This window comes from Porites lutea, chromosome 6, assembly GCF_958299795.1.
Source record: "Porites lutea chromosome 6, jaPorLute2.1, whole genome shotgun sequence".
In the NCBI taxonomy this organism is placed as follows: domain Eukaryota; kingdom Metazoa; phylum Cnidaria; class Anthozoa; order Scleractinia; family Poritidae; genus Porites; species Porites lutea.
In genome coordinates, this window is record NC_133206.1 from 29,027,808 (window position 1) to 29,049,249 (window position 21,442).

At 37.6% G+C, this 21,442-nt stretch overlaps 2 protein-coding genes and 1 pseudogene across 2 annotated transcripts; all 3 read right to left on the bottom strand.

Moving 5' to 3' along the window:
- Positions 1-974, bottom strand: LOC140941087 (testis-expressed protein 52-like). Its single transcript, XM_073390054.1, has one exon. It carries the CDS (start codon positions 952-954, stop codon positions 253-255), a length of 702 nt encoding a protein of 233 aa, XP_073246155.1. The 5' UTR covers positions 955-974; the 3' UTR covers positions 1-252.
- An 817-nt stretch (positions 975-1,791) lies between these two features.
- LOC140942129 (uncharacterized) lies at positions 1,792-11,652 on the bottom strand (annotated as a pseudogene).
- A 4,169-nt stretch (positions 11,653-15,821) lies between these two features.
- LOC140942289 (melanocortin receptor 5-like) lies at positions 15,822-16,837 on the bottom strand. The gene has a single exon (XM_073391249.1). It carries the CDS (start codon positions 16,819-16,821, stop codon positions 15,892-15,894), a length of 930 nt encoding a protein of 309 aa, XP_073247350.1. The 5' UTR covers positions 16,822-16,837; the 3' UTR covers positions 15,822-15,891.
- Between the last annotated feature and the right edge of the window lie 4,605 nt (positions 16,838-21,442).

Genomic DNA, 21,442 nt, shown 5'->3' on the forward strand with positions numbered 1-21,442 from the left:
CACCAGGGTAACCCTATGCTTTGCCTGATAACTCTCATACCATGTGCATGTGTACAATTGCTTGTAAAGGTACTGTGTCTTTGATCCTTTTGCTGGGGTATTAACATTACCCACTTGTTGATACTAAGCAGCCATAGGTCTCACTACATCACACCAGCATCGGGGCTAATACTGACGAATCTGTGCATTGGAAAGCAATCTTCGCCTCGGAACCCATCCAAACGTTTTGTCACCACATAGAGTGCATTAATTTTATTCGAGTATAGGTCTTCTAACACGTAGTCCATAACGCCACGGTGTTCCTTGTCGAGAATACGGCGAGTTTGGCAATGTGTACTGCATTTTACTAGGAGCTGGTGAACTGTAGGATGGGTATAAATATTGCCAATCATTGTTAGAAAAATCACTTTCAGGTCTCGGGTATCTCTTGTAATTTGTTGGAGGCAGTATATTACCCTCCCAATCAATTGGAGGAGCCCTGCATTCGCTCTTCACTTTTAAAGTCCTTGACTGAAAATGCCCCTTTCCTTGTTTCTGCCATCCGACGATTTTGTGTTTGTTTTTAGGTAATTTCGTTTCCTGTAGGAATTTGTGATAGGTATTTTCGCCGATGCTCGAGGGCTTGGGCAATGTTAATGGATAGATTTCCGCGATCAAGCCTCTAGAAGCTTCAGGGGAGCTTTGTTTCCCGTAGTTGGCACTGTGCCTAGGGCGAACAAACTTGAAATTTTTCCACATGTTGCTGTTGTATTTGTCATCGATTTGTTGCATCGTCGACGTGTCGAGGTGAGACATGTCCAGCCATAGTCTGTGTTGAGCTGTGTTTATTGGTTTATCTCGCTCATCGTACGGAGCTTGGCGAACGAAGCTGTTTAAATCAAACGCAAGCTCTGAGGGACGATCGTTTCTTTGAGGTAACCCAAAAGTTGTTCTCGACCGAGGAGAGAACGCCATGACAGTGAAAAATTTTGCAATCCCAAGCGTCCTTTGGGAAGGAAAAGTTGTCATGGAAACTGAATGATGGTTTCGCGGGAAAAGTGACAGGGTGGGGATGGTTGGTCTTCCTGCTTTGTATTCTTTTTCTTTTTGCTCAACATGTTTTCTGTCGTGTAAATTTTTCCTCACGTAAAGATACGAAAGCCAAACGACAGCACGAAAAATGAGAGCGCGACCAACCGAATACTCATTATACTGAATGGCAACAAAGGGTATGGCGCGGGGAAGAATTATGAGAAAGTTTATATTCGCCTCTGTTGATAAAACCCGCCCGTCTGTAGTCAATTGGTCGCACTTATTCCAGCTCGTTCAATTCTTCAAATGTTGGCAATTTTTTCTGGAGGTGAATTCTTAAACACTGTATCGAAATTCAGGAAAAGAAAGAAGAAGTCGTTTCCTTGTGTTCACGCCCTCCAAAAAAGTGAAATGATGCACTTTCACGTCGTAGTCGTGCAGCGACGGCAAAGAAATGTACAGTACAAAAAAGCGTGATGAACGAGCAAAGTTTTTGTGTTGCTAATATAAACATATTGACATCCTATTTGTTTCTTAGCTATCTATTTATTGGTAAGGCCGTTTACACTTCATGCCACAAAATAACTGAACTATAGCATGTTTAAACCAGCAGGAATATAATACGTTTCACTTGAAAAAACAGCTGATATGCCTTTTTTCTTAAAATAAGCTTACAATACATACAGTACATTAACAGTTAACTGCGTTAAATTCAGTAAATTTCAGCTTGGAAGCAAGTTTTAAATATAGCACGAATCAACGGATGGAAACCGTAAACAACTAACTCGATCGACAGAAGAGTTGCCTTAATGTTTCTTTTACAGCTTGCCTTACTTCTCTGATCTTCCAACAGTACAGCAAGGGGTTTAATGACGAGTTAAAGAAAACCATGCTAGTTGTGAAATTCCAGGCAAGGTAGATCGATAAAGGCATCCCTCTCCGTGGTGCCAAAACGAACACTATAGAAAATGGAAGATAACAAATAGCCAATGTTCCCTGTACCCACAGTGCACTGTAGACTGCCTTTCTGTATCGAGCTATGTTCCATGGAATTGCTTGGCTCGGTTGTCCTTGAACAACATGGTTCTGAACATGAATTTGATTACGACGTAGAGTACAGAAAAGTTTTGTGTAAGCGATGATTGTGGTGACTAGACACAAAGCTGAAACTATGTATAGACACCATGAAGTTATACGACGATTCAAAAAGATAGTAGATGCACTGACGATGGACAAAATCCAAAAACCAGTCACAGTTATACATGTTCTTCTATGAGTTACAACTTGCCTGTATCTGAGCCCCAGCAACAAGGTGAGAAGTCTGTCCACGCTTATTGCAGTCAGTGTTAATAGAGACACTACACACAAAATAAAACTTGAGTAATTTCCTGCCCAATATGCGTAATAGCAAATATCCCATCTTTCTTTCACAACAGAAGTAAAATAAGTCACAGTTAAAGGCTCTATAATGATACCAACACAGAGATCAGTTATCGCTAGGTTACGATACAGGAGTTTGGACGGCGGCTGAAGTGAAGTTTCCTTGTGCAGAGCAACTAGGATCAGAGTGTTCCCCAGAAATGCAGTGACGGAAAAAAAGATATTTAGAGCTGAAAGGAATATAAGCTCGCTCTCTACACCTCTGACAAATTTAGCCGAGCAGTACAGTTCTTGGACAGTTTTATGGTTTTCGCCTTCAGTAAAATTTTCCAGGGCCATTTTCCTCTTCTGCGCAATGGCCTGCAAGTGAGAGTTTTATTTATATATACAATTTGAATTTGGGTGAAAGCTGATATGATTTCGACATCTTTACAGTCAAAACTATTTACCTAAATTAAACTGGTTATATACGTTAATTTGTCGCGTATTAATAAATGATGATCAGAAGTAAATTATAGAGTCATAAACGTGCAAAAACTATCAGTTAACTAAACGTAAAAGAAAAAAGCTCACAGGACCAAGAAAGGTCGAGCAAAGTTGTCTCGGTATTTCTTCAATCTAACTGACCGAACTATGCCGGAGCCAGGTGTTATGTCACAAGTGAAACTTAAGCTCACGGATAATTTAAATAACTTTTTAGGTCTTATGTTGGCGGCGCATTGGCAACTTGACATCGCAGTAATTTGAAGGAAATTCCAATAACGTAAGACTTTTTAAAGTTTATATAAGGCTGAGTCATCACTCCTTCTCAGAAATTAAGCGACATATATACACCTAATTAATTGCAATTGCGTTGTCATTGTTAAATCAGCTACAAGGAACTGAAATTAAAAATGCAAAAAACAAATCGAAATAAATTAGGCTTTAACCATTAAACCACTCTATCGTGAATTTATTTTCAACATAAGCGTACTGTCTTCGCTTCTATGCCCCTAAAACGCCTATGCAGCAAATAAATGCTCTCTTTCTGACTCTTTTCTAGATTTATTAGCATGCAGGCCCAATTAATTCCTATTTGGCTTTTTCTTTTTTCATTTCCCCTTTACCATTTTTCTAAGACATTATCGCAATTAGGTGTATATGCGCTACGTGACCAGGCGTGAAGTTAATATGGCTGGAAAAAGATATCTACGTGTTTACAATAATTAGGACTCCATTAGGGTAAAGGGAAAACGCACGAAAACGACATGACCATCAAAATCAAGAAAATCAAGACGAGAGACTTTTTGCAATGACACAGCATTCCTATTTTGGTTTCACGCACTGTGAAAACTCGGAAGTTCAAACTGCTGTATTTTCGAAAAGAAACATCGGGGCTGGAATCTTGTACAAAGATTTCTTTTCTATTTATCTTCAACCTAGTGTAAATAAGAATTCATAGAACCTCGCTTTTTTGACTTTGCAATTTGATGACCTCACTGTGAAAACCATCAATTAGGGTACACTAAAGGGAAAACGCAAGAAAACGTCATGACCATCTCAGTGCAAGCGCTTTGACGCGGTTATTTTATTTGCTAATTCTTCTGTAATTATCACGCCTGTAAATATCACGATCCCTGTTTCAAACAAAAACAAAAGAGATGAGTTTTATTTTGTTCTTAAAAGTTGTAGTCAGGGTTTAGCAAAACACAATATCTTCAAGCTAATCTTGAAACGAAGAGGTCATATAAAAGGACGGTTAGTCTCAAGATTCTTAAATTTTTTAAAAAATTTATCGAGCGGTTTAAAAATTATTCGCTAATTTGTTAAAGTAGACCGAAATGTTTACATTACTGCTAAAAAGAGCGCCTTGATACATACTAATCAAATCCTTCTTTCTAGCAATCGGCTGGAGGTATCTCCATGATCTTTCACACACGTTTTTAAAAAGATTGACACTACTATGAGGTGAAATTGCATGTCAAAAGCGCTTCGTTTAGTACAGATAACAGTCGAACATCAAGATTGTCCATTTTTTTACCGTATTTCTAACCATAAAAACTTCTTCCGAAAATATCTCGATAACGCTCTTACAGATTTCGCTTAAACTTCACTAACATCGAGGCGGCTATTGTAGGAAAAAGCTCCAGTAAACGATTTTGGAAGAACAGTTCCCAGTGCCGAGAAATACTGTTGCAAGTAAAATAGGTAATGGCGTCATTTCGTTGCTATGACAACTCCGATGTCATTGCAACCCTGATCATAACAAATCTTCATCTTTATCTAATACAACTGTGGTGTCAATTTTTCCAAATCTTTGCTTATGGCGACGTAGCTTACGCTCAAACTTGGGAGGTATTGACCTTGAAAAACTATATCGAGCCACCTTAAGATAACCCAGTGATTTGAATTCAGATTTGAAAGCTTAAAAAGCATTTCGGTTTTAATTCTTTTTGTCTACACGTTGACGATTGGAAGCTCTAAAAATAACAGAGAAAATTAGCTGAGAAAATGCTTTTGAACACAAGAAAAAGAAACCGGGTTATTCATAAACGTAACCCCGGATTAAGCGCTAATCGCTTTCGAACAACTCGGCACAGAGGTATAGAGTCATAAACGTGCAAAAACTATTAACTAAACGTAAAAGAAAAAAGCTCACAGGGCCAAGAAAGGTCGAGCAAAGTTGTCTCCGTCGGTACTTCTTCAATCTACCTGACCTAACTATGATGAGCCAGGTGTTATATGTCACAGGTGAAACTTAAACTCACGGATGATTTTAATAACTTTTTAGGTCTTATGTTGGCGGCGCATTGGCAACTTGACATTGCAGCAATTTGAAGGAAATTCCCATAACTCAAGATTTTTTAAACTTTATATAAGCTTGAGTCATCACTCCTTCCCAGAAATTGAACGATATATATACACCTAATTAATTGCAATTGCGTTGTCATAGTTGAATCAGCTAAAAGGAACAGAAATTAAAAATGCAAAAAACAAATCGAAATTATATACCATTAAACCACTATGTGGTGGATATATTTTCAAACAACGCACACGTGCTGCCTTCGCTTCTTAATGCCCCCAAAACGCCTATGCAGCAAATAAATGCTCCGCTTTTACTAACTCCTTTGTAGATTTATTAGCAGGCCTAATTAATTCCTATTTGGCTTTTTCTATTTTCATTTCCACTTTACCATTTTTCTAAGACAACGTTATTGCAATTAGGTGTATACGCGCTACGTGACCACGCGTGAAGTTAATATGGCTGGAAAAAGATATCCACATGTTTACAACAATTAGGACTCAATTAGGGTAGGGAAAACGACATGATTATCAAAATCAAGAAAATCAAGAGGAGAGACTTTTTTCAATGAGACAGCATTCCTATTTTGATGTCACGCACTGTGAAAACTCGGAAAATTAAGTTCAATTTGCTGTATTTTCGGAATGAAACATGCTTCGGGGCTGGAATCTTGTACAAAGAGTTATTTTCTATTTATCTTCAACCTAGTGTAAATAAGAATTCGTAGAACCTCGCTTTTTTGACTTTGCAATTTGATGACGTCACTGTGAAAACCATCAATTAGGGTACACTAAAGGGAAATCGCACGAAAACGTCATGACCATCTCAGTGCAAGCGCTTTGACGCTGTTATTATATTTGCTAATTCTTCTGTAATTATCACGCCTGTAAATATCACGATCTGTGTTTTAAACAAAAACAAAAGAGATGAGTTTTATTTTGTTCTTAAAAGTTGTAGTCAGGGTTTAGCAAAGACAATATCTTCAAGCTGACACTGAACTTAAATGAGCCTGTTGAAATTAACCAACTGACGATTTTAATGAGTTTTCAGTGTAAAGGAAGTGTTAACAGTCGGTTAACGCACCAAACTGTGTGTGCTGCGGTAATTTTGTTGTCTGTTATTTATGTTGTTTATAAAGATGTAAAATGATAACTTCACTACTAGACTGTTCACAGTCCCCTATTCCAGGGGCACCCAACGACAATTTTCGGAAAATATCTGTTCAGAAGCCGATTTGAGATCTACAATTTTCGGAACATTTTTTCCAAAATTTCTTGCTTGTCTGCCTCTTCTAGGATTTTAGAGCATCTAAAAAATGGTATAATTGACCATTTTTAACGGATTTTTCGCCTAAAAAGGCCACCTAGAATTTTCGGGAGCCTTTTTTCTGGCTGAAATTTTCGAAAAGGTAAGTTTTGATCCCTATAATTTTCGGATCACTAGACTTTCAGCTAGGAAATCCGAACAGATAAAAAATTTTTAGGGGATAAAAATATGCCTATATCTACCGTTTAAATACTAAAATACGTTCAAAAATGCTATGTTTAAGTGGTTTTGAACTATATTCTCGTTGGGTGCCCCTGCTATTCTCCCATAAGATCGTCGAGATCGAGCGCTTTGCGTTACTGGCTGCCATCTTGCATGAGTGTCAAAACTACTGAGGGGGCAGGGGGCGGTTTGAGAGGAAGCGAGAAAAATATTTTTCTCGCCCCCCTCCCCCTAGAGCTATAATCCCCAACGCCCGCTCCCTAGGTACATTTGAAAATCAAGATGGCCTCCATTAATGGTAATGTCTCGACGATATCACGGAAAAATAGGGGGCTGTGAACAGTCTACTTCACCACTAACAACAACACTCGTTTCTTATAGCCATATAACGGGCATGTTAATTGTCATACAAATACAGTCGAAGGCGGAAGCTCTTCTTGCGACCACAATCGGTTCACAAGTGACGAGCTCTAGTTACAACCAACTTTATGAACCCCGTTTGAACTATGACTTTGTAATGAAGAGCTCTCGTAAGAAACCACTCGCGCAAGCGACTGTGACCACTTTTGGGATTAGCTACCCAGCTAGACCTTTCCTCGTAAGCAATCACTCAGCGGCCACTCAGATTCTTATTTATATAAATCAACACTTAAATGTAACTGTACACTGCGGTAATGGTTCGTTGATAAAGATCTTGTACAGTGCAGTATTGCTTTTGTATAGCTTCAAGGTCATTTCGTAGCCGAGACCACTTAGCCCGCCTTTTTTTATTTATGAATTATTAATGAGTTTCTGAAGCTCTCGTAATCCACCACCCTCTTTTGTTTTACCATGCGGTCGCTTACAAAAGCTTCGACTGTATTCAATATTTACGATGATGTTCATAGGTAAACACGACGGCGAAGACATCGTTGAAAATTAAAGAATGCATTCGCGCTGTACGTTTCTAGTCCATCGCTCTTGTTCTATCTCGTTCAATTTGTCAATTGTCTAAACAGCGAATTTTTCTGGAGTGGATTTTTTTCTCTAAGTTCGGGGAAAGACCAAATGTTCTCTAAAAAATGTGAAATTAGCAAGTTTTACGTCGTACTCGCGCAGCGAAGGCAAAGAAATGTTCAAAAAAGGGTGACAACAACTTTGAACGTACAGTGTACGTGCAAAGTTGTTGTTTTCGTAATCTAAGCCTATTAATTACTTATTTGCCGTTCTCGTTGCTGTCGTCGTTACTTTAGCTCCCCAAATAAGGGAGCTTAGGCAAGATGACAGGGTACCCAAAAATTAGACTTTCCAAAAGTCCTTTGTCGGATTTCATTTACGGATTTCATACTTGTAGCAAGTCTACCCAAAAATCAGTGGCTCCTGGTAGTACGCACTAGATTATCATTATACGAATTCTCCTTACAAGGCTCCTTCCTCTGGTTAGGGAACTGGCCATTATTAGCAAACGGACTTCTTTTTATTGAGCTTAGTCTATAAACAACTGAGTGTCGGAAGGCTGAAAAATAGAGACTGTTTGAGTCCTTCGCGAAGGATGAGATTTCATAGAAACTGAACGATAGTTTTAGCGGGAAAAATGATGACTATTGCTTTAAAAACACGCAAATTACTGATTAAAATCGCCATCGGCAAAGCAAGGGCAGGAGGAGAGGTGAGGTTGGGAGAGTTCTTGCCTAGCATGTAATTTTTTTTGGTTCTATTTGCATGTCTTTTTTTTTTCTGGGGTTTTTCGCCTGGCTTTCATCCTACAGCCTCTTCCGGCAGTACGCAAGTTTTTTTTTGCGTGGAATTTACATGGATAGACTTTTTTTACCATTCCCCGTTCTACGTTAATAATTAACATCCCTTCTGGTGTATAGTACAAAGCACAATGGTTGCTTTTGTTGCAAAATATTATGTGCTCATGAGGTGAATTTTTGCTATCGCTTGCTTGACACCTGTGTTAGGAAGAATACAAAAGTTAAGGCACGTATTTAATGACCAGTTCATCTTCTTAGATACGAGCATTCCTAATTTTTGAAGCCAATATTTTGCCCTTCAAAATGGTACTTTTACCAACTGGACTGACGACCGATGAGTTATTAATATAACCTTAATTCTTACCCAGTATCATGGACACCTGTCATTTCTCTCGATGATTTTTCGTCTCCATCACATATGGTGTATAAACAACAACTGATGTAGAGGGCAGCAATATACCGATTATTTTAAGCTTTTGCTGGCCTTACAACTCAGTAACAATTTATACTGGCGCTAGACGTAACCTCAAGTAAAGATACAAAAGCCAAACGAGAACACGAAAAATGACAGCGCCAACAACCGAATACTGATTGTTCTGAATAGCGATATGAGTATACAGGGTCGGCCGGAGGGGTAGTAAGATACCAAATTACCCGAAATAAACCTTCCAGTATATACCAAAAAATAAACTAAAACTCGTGTAAAATACCAAAATTAAGAAAACTACGCTATACTTTATACCCAAAATTAGTTGTGAGCGATGAAGTTACACCTGTGGTGCAACGAGCCATGTTTTGGGGTTCGAGACAATTAATAGAGCTCATCAGTCATTCAGTGAAAATTTTAATTTATCCAACTTTAAATTACACAGTCAGTTGATGGAGCCACCCTACTCCTTCTCATATGTAATAAGGCTTTGACTCAACCACGAATTCGGTGGATTTTCATTTTAAGGAGAAACATTCCTATCATCTTTGTGAAACTTGGCAAACAGGTTCCTTTCCATGTTTATATTCATTTTATGAGCTTTTCTATTCTAATTCTCAGTCACGTGACTCACTTCTGCCTTACAACGGTCAAAACTCGTCACTGAAAATGGGGAATACTTATATCAAACTGTATTCGCCTTATTTTATCGTTTCTCTATGGCTCCTAGTAAGGGCTTTAGAATGCCGCCTTTTAATAATGTCCATGTGCTGTCGAAAAACGGCAATTAAGTAAAACGGGTCACGTGACTTAACAAATATACTAATAACTGATAAGGCATGGAATGAATTCCGCTTAAAAAGGCGGAAACGTGTTGAGATCGGTCTTAAGGCCATTTTGACATTCGAAGAGTTTCGAATTTTTAATATACAAATGTACCCCATAGGAAGGAACACGTCAAATGTTAATTTTTCTCAGTTCCACGACTGAAACAAACTTATTCTTACGAGCTGCAAGCGTGATATCTTAAAACTTTGCTGGGGGTCCTCTATAATAAAAAATCCAAACCTTGACACACTACAGTTCTGTTTGGGCCTACTAGAAAGTATAGCCTGAGTACAGACGCACCTCCCCTAGAAAAAATAGGGAGAGATAGATTTGTTTTTTTAAAAGAGAGGAGGGGTCGGCTGTACACAGGCTAGGACCTACTGGACATCACATCTTCCTGCTCAGTGTAACGGAGAACAATGTCCTCCGACGAATTTTACGGGCATCTAAAGCTGGGAAATTCGATGAAAAGCCCGCCTCTGGACATATTCAAAACGGTACAGAAGTACTATGAGAAATTTTATATTCGCCTCTGTTGATGAAACCAGCCCATCTACTCTTTAGTCAATTGACGCACTTATTCCATCTCGTTCAATTCGTCAAATGTTGGTAAATTTTTCTGGAGGTGAATTCTTAAACACTGTATTGTATCGAAATTCAGGAAAACAAAAAGAAAGTCATTTTCTTGTGTTCACGTCCTCCAAAAAAGTGAAATAAGTAACTTTCACGTCGTAGTCGTGCAACGACGGCAAAGAAATATGTACAAAAAAACGCGATGAACGTGCAAAGTTGTTGTATTGCTAAATATATTAAACATATTGACATCCTATTCCATCCTATTTGTTTCTTTGTTACCTATTTATTCGTAAGGTCATTTACACTTCATCCCACTAAATAACAACCATAACATCTTCAAACCAGCAGGAATAATATAAGATTCTCTTGAAAAAACAGTTGATATGCCTAGTTTCTTAAAATAAGCTTACAATACAATACATTACAGTTAACTGCAAAATATCAGAGCAGGAATCAACAGATGGAAAGCGTAGAAAACCGCTAACTCGATCGACAGAAAAGTTGCCTTAATGTTACTTTTACAGCTTGCCTTACTTCTCTGATCTTCCAACAGTACAAAAACGGGTTTAATGATGAGTTTAAATACACTAAAGTAGTCGTAAATTGCTGAGCATGGTAAATGGATATGAAGACATCACTCTCTGAGGTTACAAAGCTACTACTGTAACATACGGCAGATAACAAATAACCAATGTTCCCTGCACCCACAGTGCACTGTACACTACCTTTCGGTATCGAGCTATGTTCAGTGCGGGAATTGCTTGGCTCGTTTGTCCTTGAGCAACATGGTTCTGAACATGAATTTGGTTATGACGCAGAGTACAGAAAACTTTAGTGTAAGCGACGGTTGTGGTGACTAGACACAAAGCTGCAACTTTGTATTGAAACCAGGAAGTTTTAAGACGATTCCAAAAGAGAGTAGATGCACCGACGATGCACAAAATCCAAAAACCAGTCACAGTCATACATGTTCTTCTATAAGTTACAACTTGTCTGTATCTGAGCCCCAGCAAAAAGGCGAGAAGTCTGTCCACGCTTATTGCAGTCAATGTTAATAAAGACACTACACACAAAGTTAAACCTGAGAAACTTGCTGCTAACTCTGCGTAATAGCAAATATCCCATCTTTCCTTCACAACAGATGTCCAATAACTCACAAACAAAGGCTCCACGATGATACCAACACAGAGATCAGTTATCGCTAGGTTACGATACAGGAGTTTGGACGGCGGATGAAGTGAAGTTTCCTTGTGCAGAGCAACTAGGATTAGAGTGTTCCCCAGAAATGCAGTGACGGAAAGAAAAATATTTAGAGCTGAAAGGAATATAAGCTCGCTCTCTACACCTCTGACAAATTCAGCCTCGCAGAACAGTTCTTGGACAGTTTTATGGTTTTCGTCTTTAGAAAAATTTTTCAGGGCCATTTCCCTCTTCGGCGCAATGACCTGCAAATGAGAGTTTTATTTAAATATACTATTTTAACTGTGGGTGAAAGCTGATATCATTTTGACATCTGTAAAGTCAAGACTATTTACCTAAACGGGCAATATACGTTTTGTCGGGTATTAATGATCAGAGGTAATTTATGGTCATAAATGAGCAAAAACTATTAACTAAACGTAAAAGAAAGCTCACAGGGCCAAGAAAGGTCGAGCAAAGTTGTCTCGGTATTTCTTCTATCTAGCTGACCGAAATGAGCCAGGTGTTATGTCACTGGTGAAACTTAAACTCATGGATGATTTTAATAACTTTTTAGGTCTTATGTTGGCGGTGCATTGGCAACTTGACATTGCAGCAATTTGAAGGAAATTCCCATAACTCAAGATTTTTTAAAGTTTACTATAAGCTTGATCCATCACTCCTTCCCAAAAATTAAGCGATATACTGTATATATACCTAACTGCTATAACCTTGTCATAGTTAAATCAGCTAAAAGGAATTGAAATTAAAAATGCAAATGCAAATCGAAATTAATTAGGTTTACCGTTAAACCACTATATGGTGAATTTATTTTCAACATACGCGTGCTGTCTTCACTTCTATGCCCCCAAAACGCCTATTTGGCTTTTTCTATTTTTATTTCTCCTTTACCATTTTTCTAAGACATCTTCATTGCAATCAGTGTAGATGCGCTACGTACTGACCACGCGTAAGTTAAGATGGCTGGAAAAAGATATCCACATGTTTACAACAATTAGGACTCAATTAGGGTAAAGGGAAATCGCACGAAAACGTCATAACCATCTCAGTGCAAATGCTTTGACGCGGTTATGATTTGCTAATTCTTCTGTAATTTTCACACCGTCCCGTAATTATCACGATCCGTGTTTTAAACAAAAACAAAAGAGATGAGTTTTATTTTGTTCTTAAAAGTTGTAGTCAGGGTTTAGCAAAAACAATAAAGTGTTTCAAGCTGACACCGAACTTTAACACTGACGATTTTGATGAGTTTTCAGTAGTAAAGGAAGTTAAAAACAGTAGGTAAACACATCAAACTGTGTGGGCTGCGGTAATTTTGTTTTCTGTTATGGATGTGAGATGATGACCTTTGCAAATTCTTCTTGTTTCAATTTTTATCACCTTTTTCCACAAAACTTTGAGGAAAAAATTTAATTATGTTTTTAGTCGTACCAGACGAGGAAAAAGGATTCAGCAAAGTTGCCTAGTTTTTCAAACAAACATTAAGTCGAACTATAATGAGCCAGGTGGAACCGACTTACAAGTCTGTATCACGTTTTCTTCATTACTAATTGCTGCAAGTTCCAATAATTCGGCAAATTCAACACATTAAGCTGCATGCAAGTATGTTTGAGTCATCAGAATTTTCCTAGCAGAGCGTAATACATGTGAGTTTTTAAGAACCGAATTCAGATGGCTGGACTGAAAAGAAACTTGGCAAGGGCCTTTAATTTTTAATCAATTAAATTCAGTTGCTAATCGTGCGCGGCCAGCTTTGACAGACGTTTGCATAGAGTTTACTTGTAGAAAGGAAGTCTTAACAGTCCAAGCATGTCAAACTGGTCTGTTTATAATTTTCGGGTCGGTTGAGATAGGTTTCGATTGAGTGAGCCCCATAAATATGAATCAGGTATAAAATAAAGATATCCACTCTAACTTGCAGTGCAACTAAGAAAAATGTTTTTTAGAATAGTTTTGATTATAGTTCATGTCTTTTTTTAAACGAGCGCCCCTAATCATTTTAAACACCTGACTACTTTTTATTCTAATATATGTTTTATAGCCCAGTATATAAAAATTCACGACACATATAGATTCTTGTTATTCGTATTTTTAATTTTCTTTTCCTAAACTTTCCTGCCAACAGCTCACCCATTACTAAAGCAAAATAGCAATATGAACACGTTTCGTTGAAGTGAACGAAACACCATAACCATCAATAATGCTTGGGTATAAAATAAAGATATTCACTATGGCAACAATATTTTTCTACTAATTTTGATTATCACCTCAATTTGTCTTCTTTTAACAAAGCGGCCCCAACCATTTTAAACACCTGCTGACAGTTTTTTTATGTTGATATACGTTTTTAGCCCAGTAAATAAAATTCCCGACACACAGATTCTTGTTATTCCTACTTTATGACTTTCTTTTCTTTTCTGCCGACAACTCACGGAGGAAGCTAAATATCGACTGATCGTTGTTGTTTTATTAACCGCTTATTTACAACAATTTATTATTGCTTTTTGCAGCTCCAGACGAAGGATAGTATTGTCTAACCAAAATATCGGGCAATTAAATAATACCCTATCTTTTGGCTGCCAGCTTACATTTACTTTTAGGTTTTATTCTCATTACCGATTCTGATCTTAAACCAAGATCCGGCTTTCCTTCGTGGCCGTTTGCCTTCCATTACTCAGTAACAGTTAGTACTTACCGATTAAAGTTCTTGTACCCCTAAATAAATAATAAAGCTAGGTCTTTCGGGTTTATTACCTAGTACGATGGTAGAACTTTTTTTTTTCAAAACATTTAAATGTGGTCGTGTGGATTTTCTTTTACGCCAAAAGGAAACATTTTTTCGTAAAACAAAAACGAATGCCCTCTGACACATGCTACAAATTTTCTTTTGTGACCTGTTTTACTTGGCAAAATGCAAAATGTTATTGTGTGGTCAATACCCACAGTAGTTTACTACAACAACTATTTTGCCACATCTTATACACAACAAATGCGTGTACAACAGAAATTGAATTGCTTACGTCCCAGGCCTTCTTGCTATGCGTTTCGTTTACGTTAGCCCGCGGACTAAAGAGCCTGGGGACTAGGCAATCCAATAACCTTGCGGGGCTCTGGGGAAGGCAACCCGTGGGATGTGTTCATCATTAAAGACATGCTTTTAGCAGTATCAGAGAGGCAATTTTATTTATGTTAATATTTTGAAAGCTCAGAAAGTGCTGGCTTTAAACGTCGATGCGCTTTTAACATCTTTCATTTGCATGCTAATGTTACTTATTCTGAGTTTACACAAAGAAAGAACTGATAGAAATTTAGTGGAGATGAAATTAAGAGTTTCAGTTTTTTTGAAATGAAATCTCATTATTGAAAACATTAACGCTGATGACATCATATAAAGCCTTTTATCTCATAAACAAAATGCGGGGAATCTCATTAAGATAAGGTCATGTACCACTTTTAAGTGGTTCAACTGGTTTGACAGGCTTTGTATCGAGTAACAAGTTATTCAAGTTAGATAAGGAGGAGGAGAAGGAGAAGGAGAAGCAGAAGCAGAAGCAGAAGAAGAAGAAGAAGAAGAAGAAGAAGAAGAAGAAGAAGAACAAGAACAAGAACAAGAACAAGAACAAGAAGAACAAGAACAAGAAGAACAAGAAGAACAAGAACAAGAAGAAGAAGAACAAGAAGAACAAGAAGAAAAAGAAGAAGATTAGAACAAGAAGAAGAAGAAGAAGAAGAACAAGAAGAAGAACAAGAACAAGAAGAACAAGAACAAGAAGAACAAGAACAACAACAACAACAAGAACAAGAACAAGAACAAGAACAAGAACAAGAACAAGAACAAGAACAAGAACAAGAACAAGAACAAGAACAAGAACAAGAAGAACAAGAACAAGAACAAGAACAAGAACAAGAACAAGAAGAAGAACAAGAACAAGAACAAGAACAAGAAGAAGAAGAACAAGAAGAACAAGAAGAAGAAGAAGAACAAGAAGAACAAGAAGAACAAGAACAAGAACAAGAACAAGAACAAGAACAAGAACAAGAACAAGAACAAGAAGAACAAGAAGAAGAAGAACAAGAAGAAGAAGAAGAACAGGAAGAAGAACAAGAACAAGAACAAGAACAAGAACAAGAACAAGAACAAGAACAAGAAGAAGAAGAAGAAGAAGAAGAAGAAGAAGAAGAAGAAGAAGAAGAAGAATGAAGCCCTTAAACTCTATTTCTTTATTAGTTCTTTATTCTTGTATGTTGTTTACACTTCATGCCACTAAATAATAAAGATAACATCTTTGGATTTCTAGACCAGGAATATTTATAAATAACTATACTCGCCCCTAAAAAATAGGTGACATGCTTTCATAAAATATGCTTGCAGTACAATATATTTACAGTTAATGTCAACGAGGATTCAAGCATGAATTAAGAGATGGCTAGAGAGAGCTGGAAAGCCCAGAAATCTAACTCGATCAACAGCAGAGTTGCGTTAATGTTTCTTTTACAGCTTGCCTTACTTCTCTGATCTTCCAGCAGTACAGCAACGGGTTTAATGACGAGTTTAAGAGAACCATGCTAGCTGCTAATTCCCTGGCAAGGTACATCGATAAAGGCATCCCTGTCTGAGGTGTCAAAAAGACCGCTATAGTATTTGGAAGATAACAAATAACCAATGTTCCCTGCACCCACAGTGCACTGTACAATGCCTTTCTGTATCGAGCTATGTTCAGTGGAATTGCTTGGCTCGGTTGTCCTTGAGCAACATGGTTCTGAACATGAATTTGGTTATGACGCAGAGTAACGAAAACTTTTGCGTAAGCGAAGATTGAGGTGACTAGACACAAAGCTGAAACTATGTATAGAAACCATGAAGTTATACGACGATTAAAAAAGAGAGTAGATGCACAGACGATGGACAAAATCCAAAAACCAGTCACAGTTATACATGTTCTTCTAAAAGTTACAACTTGTCTGTATCTGAGCCCCAGCAACAAGGCGAGAAGTCTGTCCACGCTTATTGCAGCAGATGTTAGTAAAGACACTGAACACAAAAAAAAACCAGAGTAACCTACTGCCCGGCGTACGTAAGAGCAAATATCCCATCCTTCTTTCACAACAGATGTTAAGTAAGTCACAAACAGAGGCTCCACAATGATACCAACACAGAGATCAGTTATCGCTAGGTTACGATACAGAAGTTTGGACGGCGGATGAAGTGAAGTTTCCTTGTGCAGAGCAACTAGGATCAGAGTGTTCCCCAGAAATGCAGTGACGGAAAAAAAGATATTTAGAGCTGAAAGGAATATAAGCTCGCTCTCCACACCTCTGACAAATTCAGCTGAGCAGAACAGTTCTTGGACAGTTTTATGGTTTTCGTCTTCAGTAAAATTTTTCAGGGCCATTTTCCACTTCGGCGCAATGACCTGCAAGTGAGAGTTTTATTTAAATATGCTATTTAACTTTGGGTGAAAGCTGATATCATTTCGACATCTCTACAGTCAAGACTACTTACCTAAACGGGCTATATACGTTTTGTCGCGTATTAATGATCAGAGGGAATTTATTGTCATAAACGTGCAAAAACTCTTAACTAAACGTAAAGAAAGCACACAGGGCCAAGAAAAGTTGAGCAAAGTTGTCTCGGTACTTCTTGTATCTAGTTGACCGAACTATGATTAGCCAGGTGTTATGTCACAGGTGAAACTTAAACTGACGCATGATTTTAATAACTTTTTAGGTCTTATGTTGGCGGTGCATTGGCAACTTGACATTGCAGCAATTTGAAGGAAATTCCCATAACTCAAGATTTTTTAAAGTTTACTATAAGCTTCAGCTATCACTCCTTCCCAAAAATTAAGCGATATACTGTATATACACCTAATCGCTATAACGTTGTCATAGTTAAATCAGCTAAAAGGAACTGAAATTAAAAATGGAAATACAAATCGAAATTAATTAGGCTTACCGTTAAACCACTATATGGTGAATTTATTTTCAACATACGCGTGCTGTCTTCGCTTCTATGCCCCCAAAACGCCTATTTGGCTTTTTCTATTTTTATTTCTCCTTTACCATTTTTCTAAGACATCTTCATTGCAATCAGTGTAGATGCGCTACGTACTCACTGACCACGCGTATGGTTAAGATGGCTGGAAAAAGATATCCACATGTTTACAACAATTAGACCATCTCAGTGCAAGTGCTTTGACGGGGTTATTTTATTTGCGAATTCTTCTGTAATTTTCACACCGTCCTGCAATTATCACGATCCGTGTTTCAAACAGAATCAAAAGAGATGAGTTTTATTTTGTTCTTAAAAGTTGTAGTCAGGGTTTAGCAAAAACAATGAAGTGTTTCAAGCTGACACCAAACTTTAATGAGCCTGTTGAAACTAAGTCACTGACGATTTTAATGAGTTTTCAGTAGTAAAGGAAGTTAAAAACAGTAGGTAAACACATCAAACTGTGTGGGTATGGTAATTTTGTTGTCTGTTATGGATGTGAGATAATGACTTTTGTACATTCTTCTTGTTTCAATTTTTATCAACTTTTTACACAAAACTTTGAGGAAAAAATTTAATTCTGTTTTTAGTCGTACCAGACGAGGAAAAAGGATTCAGCAAAGTTGTCTAGTTTTTCAAACAAACATTAAGTCGAACTATAATGAGCCAGGTGAAACCGGGCCATTTTAATTACTTTTTAGGTCTTAATATGTTGTCGGTGCAACAAGGATGACGTTTTATTCATTAACATTGCTGTAAGTTCCAGTAATTCGGTCAATTCAACACATTAAGCTGCATGCAAATATGCTTGAGTCATCAGAATTTTCCTAGCAGAGCGTAATACATGTGAGTTATTAAGAACCGCATTCAGATGGCTGGAAAAAGAAACTTGGCAAGGGCCTTTAATATTGCAGATCGTGCGCGGCCAGCTTTGACAGACGTTTGCATAGAGTTTACTTGCAGTCCAAACATGTCAAACTGTTTGTTTATAATTTTCGGGTCGGTTGAGATGAGTTTCGATTGAGTGAGCCCTATAACTATCAATAATAATTAGGTCTAAAATAAAGATATCCACTCTAACTTGCAACTAAGAAAAATTTTCTTTAGAATAGTTTTGATTATAGCTTATGTCTTTTTTTAAACGAGCGTCCCTAGTTTTAAACACCTGATCGCTTTTCATGTTAAAAATTCACGACACATAGATTCTTGTTATTCGTATTTTTAGTTTTCTTTTCCCTAGATTTCCTTCCAACAGCTCATCCCTTACTAAAGCAAAATAGCAATATCCATAAGGACACCCGTTTCGTTAAAGTGAACGAAAGCCCATAACTAACAATGCTTGGGTATAAAATAAAGATATTCACTATGGCAACAATATTTTTCTACTAATAATTGAATATCACCTCAACCATCACCTTTAATTTGAAGGAATTTCCGATAACTCTGGCCTGAAATTCATCCGATTGCTTCGAGTCGTTTTCTCCTCTCGAGGGAGTAATAAGACTAATAACAACTGGAAGTAATCGGATGAAATTCAGGCTAATAACTCAAGGTTTTTTAATAAAGTTTACTAAAAACTTGACCCATCACTCCTTCCCAGAAGTTAAGCGATATATTTACACCTACTTGCAATAGCGTTGTCATGGTTAGTCAGCTAAAAGGAACTGACTGGCACCGTATAATCATTATACGAATTCTTCTTACAAAGCTCCTTCCCCTGGTTAGCTAGGGAACTAGCCATTATAAGGAAACGGATTTCTTTTTGTTGAGCTTAGTCTTTAAACAACTGAGTGTCGGATGGCTGAAAAATAGAGACTGATTGAGTCCTTCGCGAAGGATGAGCTGTCATAGAAACTGAACGACAGTTTTAGCGGGAAAAATGATGATTATTGCTTTAAAAACACGCAAATTACTGATTAAAATCGCCATCGGCGAAGCAAGGACAGGAGGGGAGGGGGGGGGGTGTTGCGAGAGTTTTTGCGTAGCATGTAATTTGTTGTTTTTTTTGGGTTCTATTTGCATGTTTTCTTTCCCAGGGTTTTTCCCCTGGCTTGCGTTCTACAGCCTCCTCTGGTAGTAAGCAAGTTTTTTTCGCGTGGAATTTACATGGATAGACTTTTTTTCCTGTTCCCCCGTTCTTTAATTAACATTCCTTCTGGCGTATATTACAAAGCACAATGGTTGCTTTTTTTGCAAAATATTATGTGCTCATGAGGTGAATTTTTGCTATCGCTTGCATGACAACTGTGTTAAGCAGAATAAAAAAGTTAAGGCATGTATTTAATGCCCAGGTCATCTTCTTAGATAACCGAGCATTCCTAATTTTTGGAAAGGCAATATTTTTGCCGTTCAATATGGTACTTTTACCAAACTGGACTGATGATCGATGTGTTATCAATATAACTGGCTTGGTTCTTACCCAGTATGGACACCTGTCGTTTCTCTCAATGCTTTTTCGTTTCCATCACGTCCGGTGTATACTGACAACGACTGATGTAGAGGGCAGCAATATACCGATTATTTTAAGCTTTTGCTAGTCTTACTACTCTTACTACAATTTATACTGGGGCTAGACTTAACCTCAAGTAAAGATACAAAAGCCAAACGAGAGCACGAAAAATGAGAGCGCGACCAACCGAATACTGATAAGATTCATTTTCTTTCTGCTCTCTCGTGTCTAGCTATTTTTCATATTTTCGACTTTTTTTCGTTTCAGTGGGCCAATTCAAGATTTTCTTAACTTTATCAATTAAAGGAAAAGGCCGCACGCTTCAAGAAGTGCGTTGTTCCCATCAAAGAAAATGAAAATAATAATAATAATAATAAGAGTATTTAGTTCAGCGGAGTTTTGTGCTTAAAAACTTAAGACGAATCTTCTTCGTACTTAACTTTTTCTTTCACTTTTTTGAGGTACGTGTTTCTTATTATTTTATCTTTTGCTGAATTTTAATTTTTAGTTCATGCGTCAGCGTGCGTATGTCGAGATATTGAGCTCGCGGGAAGTTTGGAGAGCGCAAAATTAAAGAGGCGTAAGAGTAGCTCGAGGCGCAGCCGAGAGTAACTCTAGCCTTTTGAGTGCTCTCCGAACTTCCCAAGTCTCGACATACGCACTGCTGAAGCATAAACTAATTGTTTTATAACATTATCAAAGCGATCAATGCAGCAGTTAACTTTTAAAAGTATAATTGTAGCCCGCGCTCAAAGCAGTATATACGTACGCGTCAATGTTTATGTGACTATATTTTTGAGAGAGAGAGAGAAAGTGTACTCTAAAATGATTGTAAAATCCATATTTAGGTGCCGGAAAACTATTAATTCACCGAAAAATTGCGGACTCGCGGACTCCGAGATGACAACAACAACACTCACCTCTTTTCTTTCGTTAACAAATTTAAACGTTTTCTCTTAAATTTCCTTTTAAAACACACGGTAAACGCTTCATCGTGTACTGCTGAGTCATGGATGCAAGACTCAAGATTGCTAAGCTCACAACAACTCAAGGAATTACGAATAGTTTATAGACGTCACCAGCGTGCTCAATAGGAATACGAACACGCTCGAATATTGAATTTGATTAGGCGAATTTTCTAGCTATGTTATTGAATTTGCTTGAAAGCTGATATCATTTCGACATCTCTACAGTCACGACTATTTGCTTAAACGGGCTATACAAGTTAATTTGTCGACTAAAGTTGTCTCACAGGTGAAACTTAAACTCACGGATGATTTTAATAAGTTTTTATGTCTTATGTTGGCGGCGCATTGGTAACTTGACATCGCAGTAATTTGAAGGAAATTCCAAGAACTCAAGATTTTTTAAAGTTTACTATCCAGAAATTAAGCGATATATATATATACACCTAATTGCAATAGCGTTGTCATAGTTAAATCAGCTAAAAGGAACTGAAATTAAAAATGCAAAAAGCAAATTTATTTAATTAGGATTACCGTTAAACCACCATATATGGTGAATATATTTTCAACATAGGCGCACTGTCTTCGCTTATGTGCCCCCAAAACGC

What these genes read in the sequence shown, in the direction of transcription:
- LOC140941087 (XM_073390054.1), bottom strand. Translation starts at nt 954, where the DNA reads ATGGCGTTCTCTCCTCGGTCGAGAACAACTTTTGGGTTACCTCAAAGA.
- LOC140942289 (XM_073391249.1), bottom strand. Translation starts at nt 16,821, where the DNA reads ATGGCCCTGAAAAATTTTACTGAAGACGAAAACCATAAAACTGTCCAA.